This window comes from Cyrtonyx montezumae, unplaced genomic scaffold, assembly GCF_038088225.1.
Source record: "Cyrtonyx montezumae isolate F1298 unplaced genomic scaffold, pur_monq_1.0 scaffold_17, whole genome shotgun sequence".
Classification (NCBI taxonomy): domain Eukaryota; kingdom Metazoa; phylum Chordata; class Aves; order Galliformes; family Odontophoridae; genus Cyrtonyx; species Cyrtonyx montezumae.
Window position 1 is genome coordinate 21,097,783 of NW_027071903.1, and position 10,070 is coordinate 21,107,852.

The 10,070-nt window shown below is 57.6% G+C and overlaps 1 protein-coding gene across 2 annotated transcripts; it reads left to right on the top strand.

Annotated features, from left to right (window-relative positions):
• Positions 1–421: 421 nt before the first annotated feature.
• GRAMD2A (GRAM domain containing 2A) lies at positions 422–6,293 on the top strand. Of its 2 annotated transcripts, XM_065733662.1 has the most exons (11): positions 422–485; positions 759–872; positions 948–996; positions 2,333–2,405; positions 2,477–2,580; positions 3,314–3,412; positions 4,156–4,227; positions 5,087–5,149; positions 5,683–5,836; positions 5,922–6,021; positions 6,095–6,293. In XM_065733662.1, the coding sequence occupies exons 1-11, from the start codon at positions 451–453 to the stop codon at positions 6,204–6,206; spliced, it is 975 nt and encodes a 324-aa protein (XP_065589734.1). In that variant the 5' UTR covers positions 422–450; the 3' UTR covers positions 6,207–6,293. The 2 variants fall into 2 exon arrangements, with proteins under 2 accessions (XP_065589734.1, XP_065589735.1); XM_065733663.1 differs by lacking the exon at positions 4,156–4,227.
• Positions 6,294–10,070: the final 3,777 nt, after the last annotated feature.

Genomic DNA, 10,070 nt, shown 5'->3' on the forward strand with positions numbered 1-10,070 from the left:
TGCAGGATGGGTGGGGGCACGTTTCATCTCCATGCAGCCGCCTGCCTTCACAGTGTCTGTCTGTGTTGTTGCCTTTCCTGAGAGTGTTCCCTCTGGGCGCCATGTTTGCTCCCATGGGTGTATTGGGTTGTGGAGCACCACTGTGCACGTCAATAAAGAGCTGAGCACCCCTGCCTACGGCTTCGCGTGTTGCTGCGTGGCGGCGGGGTCACGAGTGGGGCTGGCGCGGCGAGGGCTGTCGGAAGGTGAGTAGCGGGCGCTTTAAGAGGCGGAGTAACTGCGGGGAGGGGCGGGGCTCCGGTAGGCCCCGCCTCCCTCCCGTCGGGGGACGGTACGCTCGTGTGAAGGGCTCGAGCTCAGCGGCGCCTCTCAGCCACCAATGAGAGCGCGGGGCGGGGGCGGGGCGAAGCTGCGGGCAGCCAATGGGCGGGCGGCGTGGCGCCGCGGGGCATGACGGCGCCGGGCAGCGCGGGGCCGCCGGGCTGGTGGGAGCTGCGGGACGGGACCCGGGTTCGGAACCCGCCGAGGGAGCGGGACGGCGGAGCGGGGGGGCCAGGGCCAGGATTGGGGCCGGGGGAGGGCGGCGGCCCTCGGCCCGTCCTGAGCGGCGGCAGCGGCGGCGGGCCGCGAGGGGAGCGCGGAAGGTCACGGCGCTGCTCCGCGCGGCCCTGAGGAGTTCCCTGCGTCCTCGAGGCGCCGAGAGGGGCCCGCTTCTGTCCGCCTGGCGCCGCCCTCACGCTCACGGGCCGTCCCCACAGCGCCGCGCCGATGCACGAGCGGGCCGCCCCCCCGAGGAGCCCCCAGCCCATGCCGGGCCGCGACAGGCTGCAGGCGGCGCCCAGGGAGCGCAGCGCGGAGGCCCCGGACGCCGGGTGAGTGCCGGCTGCCTTCCCCGTCCCGTCGCAGCGAGCCGGCCCCGCGCTGAGCCGCGCTTTGTCTGCCCGCAGCCTCGAGGCCCTGAAGGAGGAGGACATCAAGAAGTGCCAGCGGGAAGTGGTAAGTCACCGAGCGGCTTCGGACCCGTGAGCGCCGGGGAGCGCAGCTCTTGTGCCCCGGGCTCTGTGCTGGGGCTGAAAATAGAGCAGGATCTCGGCTTCAAGCGCATCCGCCTGCTCCCGGTGGAGCCTGCGTGCTTCTTCGCGTTGTGCCCGTGGTAAAGTTTTTCTCCTCACCTGTGACCCAGAGCGATCCGGGAAGAGAAAGGACAGCTCTCCCCGTTGGTTTGGTGCTTTGGTTCTCAAAGCACCCAGCCCCACGCAGCAGCACCCCAGGGCTCAGGGCTGCCCAGGCAGACCCACACTGACCCCGCTGCGTGCGCTCGGAGCACGGATGTGCAGGCATGGTGCCACCGAACCCTCTCCAGCTGGCGTTGTGACGCAGGAGATCAGCCCAGTAATCTAAAGCCATGTCGAATGGGTGGACATCTGGAGCATGTTCTCCTGCAGCAAGGAGAGCGCTTGGGTGCAATGCACGCCGGCATCCAGGTGCACTGTGCCTGCAGCTGTGGGGCAGCGGGTTCTCAGGGCTGCCCCACTTCAGCTTGACTCTGCTTGGCAGGGAGCAGCTCCTTGTCCTGGAGCAGATATATTTAGCAAAGTATTTTGCTGATTATTCAGAGGCATTTGGGAGGGCTGTGAGTGCCAGGCGGGCTGCCAGGGAGCTGGGTGCTTCTGTTGTGATGGGGCTGGGGACAGCTCGATGCCCCTGGAGCTCTGGGTTGATGGGGGTTGCCTGGGCCATCTCCAGGTGATGCTGAGCCTGATCCTCTTTGAGCCGTACTGATCCGGCAGCAAGGTGCGTGGTGTAGGGGTGACCTTGGTGCAGGGCTGTGCTGCATTTCTCCCTGCCCGCTGTCTCCCTTGGGTCTTTGCCTGGATTGCAACTGTGCCGTGAGCACCGGCAGAGGGGCAGGGGGCAAAAACCTTCCTGCGCAGCCTGGGAGGGCTCACTGAGCGGATTTAGTGCAAGTCACTGAGCTTCTGCTGCACTTTTGGCTTAAATCTATCATTTGAGGTGTGCACTGCTGCCCACTGCTCCTGTCGTCGTGCAGCGAGGAGGGACTGCGACACAGACTGCCATGGCACGGCGCGACGGACGCAAAGCAAGTGTGGCACTGCCCCACGGGGCAGAAGGGAGAAACGTTTGTCAGCAGCCTAACTGCTGTGCTGGAGAGCGAGCAGAGGCTCAGCAGCTCTTTGGATAGCTTGTAGCTATCAGCGGGAAGAATTGTTTGCGGGACTGTCCTGAGCCGCGCGCTGCTGGGTGCTGGTCTCCTCTCCCCAGTGCTCCTGTCTCTTCCTCCTCCTCACTGCTTTGCTCTGCTCCCTTGCAGGCTGCCAGCAAGTACAACTCCCAGTACCACAAGCTGTTCAAGGACATCCCGACGGAGGAGAGCGTGCTGAAAGGTGGGCGGTGCGGTGCGGTGCGGGGCGGGAGGCACAGGGCCGCCGCGTTCTGACACCGCTCTGCTCTGCAGTCTGCTCCTGTGCGCTGCAGAGGGACATCCTCATCCAGGGGCGGCTTTACATCTCCCCCAACTGGCTCTGCTTTTACGCCAACCTCTTTGGGAAGGACATCAAGGTAACGCGGTGCCTGGGTGCAGCCCTCCCCCCATGTCCACTGTCTCATCCTAAAGAACCCCCTCTGCAGCATGCCTCTCCCTCCCCACATGCCACTGACGTTCCCCTTCAGTGCTTTGCACTGAATGTGGCTGTGCCTGTTCCTCAGGTGTCCTGCAGGCTCTGCCTGGGAGAGCCAAGATCTGCTTTGGTGCAGAATTTCCCCAGGCAGAACCTGGTGTGAAGGGAGATGAAAGGTTCTAGAAGATTCTGGAGGGGGTGTGAATCTCTTTTGGCTCTTCTGCCTGATTTACACTGACGTTCCCCACTTATGTTGTGGTTGATGGGGACCTTTGAGGGAAGTGACTTCCTTTCAAGCTGGGCTAAAGAATTGCATTATTTATGTCGGCAGCTTGAAACAAATCTATCTGCAGAGGCATGGTGCATCGCTCGCCGTGCTGAGCACACTGTGGCTCTGCAGATTGCATCCTGCCTGCTTCTTAACTGTGGCCCTGCTTGCAGGAGCTCTCTCAGTGAGCTTTTGGGACGCGCTGTGTTTGTGTTGGACAGTGGTTTCCCTGTGTCCTCGCTGTTTTGGTCAGGCAGAAACCGACTCCAAGCCGAGATTAACGTTGGGGGGTTGCCATGACCTTTAATGAAAACAAAGCAGTCTCTGGGAAACGGCAGCTCCCCACGTAACTCACCACTCCCTGCCTTCCCAAAGTGATCTCACGCCCCGTGTGCTTCGCCTGCAGGTCGTGATCCCGGTGGTCTCTGTGCAGCTCATCAAGAAGCACAAGACAGCACGGCTGCTGCCCAACGGGTTGGCCATCACCACCACTGCCAGCAGGAAGGTACTGTGGCCTCAGGGCCTTCCGTCCTGCCGGGCTGCTGGGGAACTGAGCTCGGCTTTGTGCTGGCAGCTGGCCAGGGCAAACGCGGAGTTCTGCTTTTGTTTCTGAATTTCACTTTGTTTCTGTCCGAAGCAAACACTGAGTGAAACTCGTCTGAGCTCAGCCAATCCCTGCCAGGCTCAGATAAACCTTTAAACTTCTTATGGCTGAGGAGGGGATAGGGTTCAGGGCACAGTTAGGCTGGCGCAGAACTCAGTTAATGGGCTGAGTGTGAGCTGTGGCCGAGCTCTTAATATGCACTGCTCGTTGCCTGCTGAAATGTGCTGACGTTGCCCTGCTGGGTGCCCTGTGCCTGCTCCTGGCAGTGCTCTGTGGTGGCACCATGGCACAACACGGGCTCTGGGCCGCTCAGCCTGGCTGCCCCTTTGCAGCCCTTCTGTACTGCTGAGGTGATGTGAGCTGCTGTCCCTGGGATCCTTCCAGTCACTTTGGGTGCAGCTCAGAGCCACAGGGAACAAAACTGGCCCTGAAAAAATCTGCCCCAATCTTGAACAGGCTGAGAAAATAGAAGTGGGGAGCTGAGCAGGGAGGTGGTTTGGGGAGGGGATGTCTCTGCCTGCCCTGCAGATAGGGAAATGGTGCTTAAAAACTCCTGGGCACACTGGGCCATTTTCTGGTCTGTAGGAAGGACTGAGCTCAGTGCGGGGGAAAGCCCCTCCCAGCGTCCTCTCTCCCTCTTACAGTACATCTTTGTGTCACTGATCTCCCGTGACAGCGTGTACGACGTGCTGCGGAGGGTCTGCACGCACCTGCAGGTACAGTGCTGCGCTCGGCACCCGTCCTGCTCTGCCTGTTTTCCATCCCACCGTCCCGCTGGCTGCTTCTTGCTTTGGGGCACGCTGTTGAACATCACGGGGCCAGTCCTACCCTCAGCATCTCAGCAGGACATGACTTGTCCCTGTTCCTGGCGTGTCACGCAGTGTCCTGTCCTTGTGACCTGTTGTAGGTCATGGATGAGTGGGGCAGAGCCCTCGGAGTTCCTGTGCTCACCCTCACAGGGTGTGGAGAGGCAGTGTTTATAATCTGGTGGCTCTTCCTGTTCCACCACTATGTGCATTGCTGACTTTCCCCCAGATCTCCTTACCCTTGTAGGGGGAAAAATGCCACAAAGTAAAAATTAGAATTAAAAAGCCTGACTTGGGGAGGAAACCCATTGTTCCTCAGGCTGGAGCTGAGAGGTGCTAGGAGCTCTCCTTCTGCCTTTGAAGCACGTGGGAAGTGGTGCTGGAGCCGCTCCCACCCACTCCACTATTCCTGTTTTCCTTCTCCACGGTTCATCCCCTTTGCATTGTGTAGGGCTTGTTGTGAAATGGGAAGCAGCCCTGTCAGGTCACAGAACTGCTTGGGTTAGAAGGGGACATTAAAGGCCATCAGTGCAACCCCCTGCAATGAACAGGGACAGCCACAGCTCCATCGGGTGCTCAGAACTCCCCAGCCTGACCTGGGTGTCTGCAGGGATGGGGCACCACTGCCTCTCTGGGCATCCTGTGCCAGGTTGCAAGCATTAAAGCAGCATAACATCACACTGGTTGAAAACCTCAGAGTCTAAATCTGTAGCTCCCGTTGGAGCGAGAAGATGGAAGGCGGTCTAATCCTGTCTTGTTCTCCCTCCAGGTTTCAAGTAAGAAGAGCCTGAGCCTGAAGGAGCTGACGGAGGAGCCCGATGCCGTGTCCCTGGTAAGGGTCGGGCACTTTGCTGGCAGAGGGCTCTGTTGTGATGCTTTCAAAGCAAAGGCCATAGTGTGGCTGGCCGAGCACTGCCAGCTGCTCCCCGGGCTCGCTGATGGATGCTTCTGATCCGTGTGCAAAGTGCTTCCTGGCTCTCGCTGCGGCCTCCCAGTTTGATGCAGTTCACAACTGCCAGCACTGATAGCACGCTGGGCATGTGACTGAATCAGCCAAAAGAAAGAGAAAAAAGCCCACTTGTTCTGTTGTGGCTGATGCTCGGGGAGCTGCTGCAGCTGGTGCTTGTCCCAGCACGTGGCACAGGGGTGCTTACAGCATCGCTGAGCCACCGCAGGGTCCTGCTGCCATGGGGTCTGGGCAGTTGGCATTGGACCCCTGCACTTTGGAGCACGGCCAGTGACAGTGAGCACAGAATAGGCAATGTGGGCTCTCCTGCTTCAACACATGCAAGGAGAGAGCTTTCTCGTGGCTTGGGGCATGCCTGGAGGTGTCTGGTAGCACTGCTCACCCCGGGATCCTTGCAGGAGGTGATTGTCCCCGAGGGCAAGTGGAGGAAGGTGTCCCCTGCCTCGCTGTCCCTGTCCCTGCCTGATGCCGACTACCAGTGTATCCACCGGACCTCTGTCAGCAGCCTCAGTGCCAAGGAGAGCTTCACCTCCGAGGAGCCCCTGGCCTCAGGTGAGGGCTGTGCCCGTGTGGGGATGTTGGGCAGGAGCACGCTGGGCAGGAAGAGCTGCCCATGCTGACTCTTCTCACCATGCAGAAAGTGCAATAAATACAGAGGAGGAGCTGGAGGCAGAGCAGGGCTGTGTGGCGGAGCTGAGACCCTCCGACTATCAGCTCCTCAAGATCTTCATCGTGCTGTAAGTGTGCTGGGGGTGGTGGGACTGGGGATATGGGGCGCACACAAGCGTTGTGCCTGTTCCTACCACCCAGAATCTGCCTGCTGGTCGTGTCTTCCTCCTACCTGGCATTCCGCATCTTCCGCTTGGAGCAGCAGCTCTGCTCCCTCAACCGGGACTACCTCTCCCGTGGGCACAGGAGGTGAGGGACCGTTGGGGCAACATGAGCCAGGGCATATTTTGAGACAGAGCTGCTTTCCCCAGCCATTCACTCTGCTCTCCTGCAGGTGACCACCACTTCAGCACAGGACGAGGACCAGGTGGTAGCACGTTGTGTACAGAGGCAGAAGGGCCGGAGCCATCTTCCAGCTGAACCCTGCGACTTGCACGTGGCCTAGTGTCCCCTTGGCCGTAACATGGGACCAAACTTTCCTCTCCTGCTCCCCGCAGGATTGCCCCTGGCTTGTGGCCACGGCTGCCAACTCCCTGCCAACCCTTTTCCTCCACGGCACACGGGGACGATGGCTTGGGGGAACACAAGCCTCCCTTTAAGACTTGCTGCTAAAACGATCACTGGTTTGTACTCCAGATGAGGGTTTTCTTTCACAGAGATGACCCGAGGCTCACTGTGAGCCCTGTGACACGTGGATGGGCCACTTCTGCCCTGCATGAAGCTGGGGCAGGTGCAGCTGCACCGTTCTGTTTGTCTTTCTATGACCCCCTCCTCCACCCAGACGTTGCAGGGATGGGGGTGCCATGCTCTCCTGAGCCCCTCTGTCCTGGAGCAAAGGGGCACACAAAGCACTTTAGGGTCCTTCACAACGGGCGTCCTTGCTGGGGACCATGCCTGGGAATGGTGCTGGACCAAGGCTTCGTTAGCCCTGCTCGCCTCATTAAGATGTCTCAAAAGGCCTGGCTGAGAACGACCAGGGTCATGTTGTTTGTATGTGTGTCAGCCCTGTCACTGCACAGAGCCATTTGTTGGAACCCTTCCCTTGAGCTCACACGTCCGGCACCGCGACGTGCTGGAGAGTTAGGGGATAGCCATGGGATTTCTCTGTTGTATTTTTCCTGTTTTTTGGGAACTAAAAGTGCTGATGGGGCCAAATCCCTGAGCCCTGGGGAAGAGCTTGTTGCCCGGCTCGAGGCTGTGAACATATTTTAAATGATAATAAATAAATGATTTTTCTAGCAGTGCCGCGAGCATCCTGGTGTTGATGCCAGGGTTGCAATGGGACAATTGTTGCTCCTGTGTGCCTGGCTGTGTCCCCTCGGTGCACAGAGCGAGGATGTGGCTATGTGAGGCTTACCCTGGCCGGGTCCTGGCTGTCCCCACACCGTGGCTGGGGATGGTGGTGTCCCTTCAGGCAGATGTAGCAATCGGATCTGTGGACAAACCCTCCAGCGTTTGATGCAGCCAGGGTAGATTCTGGGAGAAGCCGAGGCTGAAGATGCCAGGGAGGGATTCTACGCCAGGTGGCAGCAAAGGCTGCGGGATCGGAGCTGCGGCGGTGGCAGGGACCGCCTGGGGACAGCGGCAGAGGGAGGCGGGCTGAGCCTTCCTCCTCCTCCTCGGGCATCCCCGGCCCGTGTCCGCTGCCAACATTACGCTGACCCTGGGGCACGTTTCGGGGATGCAGTACGGACGGGACAAAGCCGGGTGACACTTGTCATCAGCTCCGTTCTAGGGTGATCCTTTTAGGGACTCGTTCTGCTCGTTCAGCTGGCTCAGTTCCCGAAGTGGCTCTCTGTGCAACGTGGAGCTCTCTTTGGGATTATTTTCTTGTATCTATGCAGTTCTGCGTGGTTTTATCTCAGCAAGGATTGTGTCTGGGGACCGAACCCAAAGCAGAAGGTTTTGTCTTAAGTAGAAGAGCAAAGTCGGAAGTACATAACCATCTCTCACTGCCCCTAAGCAAAAACCAGACCCACGTTTTGGGTTGCTTTGTTTCCCAGCCCTGAAGGCAAGGTGCACAGCTGGAGCTTTGGGGCACTGCCCACTCTGCAAACACCCCACGGCAGTACGTGTGCTCACGTGGTGGTGAGGTAAGGTGTGCACACAGACGGTCCATGCACATCCCTCCCAAGGCTCTGTAGGAATTTCCTGTGTCCCAGCATTGGCCTCTCCTGGTTTCTCCAGTCTCCTATACAGGTTTGCAGGGAAGGCTTAGGATTTCTCTAATTAAATGATGTTGGTGTTCAACCTCACAGTGGGGCTCTCTGCCCATAAAAGAGGTTTAGAGGTTTATTATTTCATCTTGCGTGCCCAGCTTGGTGCTTGCCATTACAGCACCACTCGTGGGCTCATCCTCTCAAGTCAGGGTGCTGCTCCCCAAGGTTGGGGGATTCCTTTCTGCTGGATGTTGGTAGTTTTCTTCTCCAGGTGTCTGCCTGCCTGCTCTGGACTTGTTTGCTCTTGATGACGCCCAGGTTGGACCTATTTGCTTTTCTTTGTGTAAAGAAATGACACGTAAAAGCTCAGGGTGCACCAACCCTCCTTGGCAGCTTAGCCATCTCTGGCAGCCCTGCCCTCCTTGCAGGACAGAGGCAGCTCAGAGGAGGGGCTGTGCCACGGCCCTCAGACATGCTCTCCCGGAGCTCCTCTCCCACCACCTCCTGTCCTCGTGTCCCCCAGCAGTGCCTGGTCACAGCCACCCCTCCACCCATTCTGCTCTAAATCCCCCCCAAAGCAATGCTTCGATACCACACAGTTCTTGTGCTTGCAGTAGTGCCACTTTGCTTTACCAGCTGCAGGAGTGGTGCCTGGGAGGAGGACTCCAGCAACGTACCCTTGGTAAGATGCCGTAAGAACTTACAGTGGGACAGCTGGGCACCACCCTGCCACTGGGTGCTGGCATAAATACCATGATTCAGCCAAGCATAGGGTTTACTTGAAGTTTTATTCATGGTTCCCCCAAGAAAGAAGGGACCCAGGAGTTTATTCCTTCATCCACTCCTCCTGCTTGGGTACGGTCAGGGTGTTAACGCCATCACACCAGACAGAACTATTTGCTGGCATTAAACGAGTAGCTCTTCTGCAATGTCTCTGATAAGTGATTACACCACAGCACGCAGCACGCAGGGGTGTCACACATGTCTGGGGAACAGCACTGGCTCAGCCACACAGGACCCATGCTCAGAAGGAAATTCCCTCAGCAAGAGATGATGCCACTTCGGGGTGTTTGGATCTATCCGAGCAGAGACAGTGATTTTGCAGGAAGAAAAGCCACACGCTGCTGGCTGCTCACCTTTGGTAACGACTTGGAGCCCTGTTCTGCCCCACCACCGCTGGTGCATGTGTGTTTGGAACAGTCTGCCACACTGCCTCTACTTACCTTTCTTAAAAACAAGGGGAGCTGAAGACTCTTGTGCCCCACGCTGCAGCTGTGCTGTGCTGGGATGCATGAGGAGGTGGAGGTTGAAGGAACCCCTCCACCCTTCTGAGGGTTGTTTTTAATCTGGATTCCCTCAGTCCAGTTGGCACTCCTATGTTCTGAGTACAATGACTGTGACAGAAGGATATTCGGGACTGACATCTTGAGCTTCAAGGAGAACACTCTCATCTTTGGCTTTTATACCTCAAGTTCTGCCCCTTTGTTGTCCTTGTTTTGTTGTTTCTTTTTTTTTAATTGGGGTAATACAAGAACTTTTTGTGCTACAGAAAGCACAGCAAACAATAACGAGGGCTGGGGACTGTTGCAGCACCCTCCCCCTAATGGAGATGACCTAAAATCATAAGGAAAGAAAAAAAAAGTTCCAAGACAGAGTGTCACTTTCCATCTCAATTAAGCTTCCTTTCCTAGGAGTTGTTTTCTCAGCTTCCTGTTCACCTATTCATCTTCCAGCAGCTCAGAGTCAGGCTTTAATTTGAAATTAGAGCAAGCAGGGGTGGGGAAGAAGAAAAAAAGGAAGAAAAAATTACAAAAATAAAGCTGCTTCCACAGAGACCAGGAACAGCTATCTGAAAAACAATGATTTTTGCCCCATTCTGCAGTTCACTGCAGCATTTCCTTTTGAGTCTGACCACTGGATGTATCTCAGTGTCAAGTGTTTGGGGGCAAATTCAAATA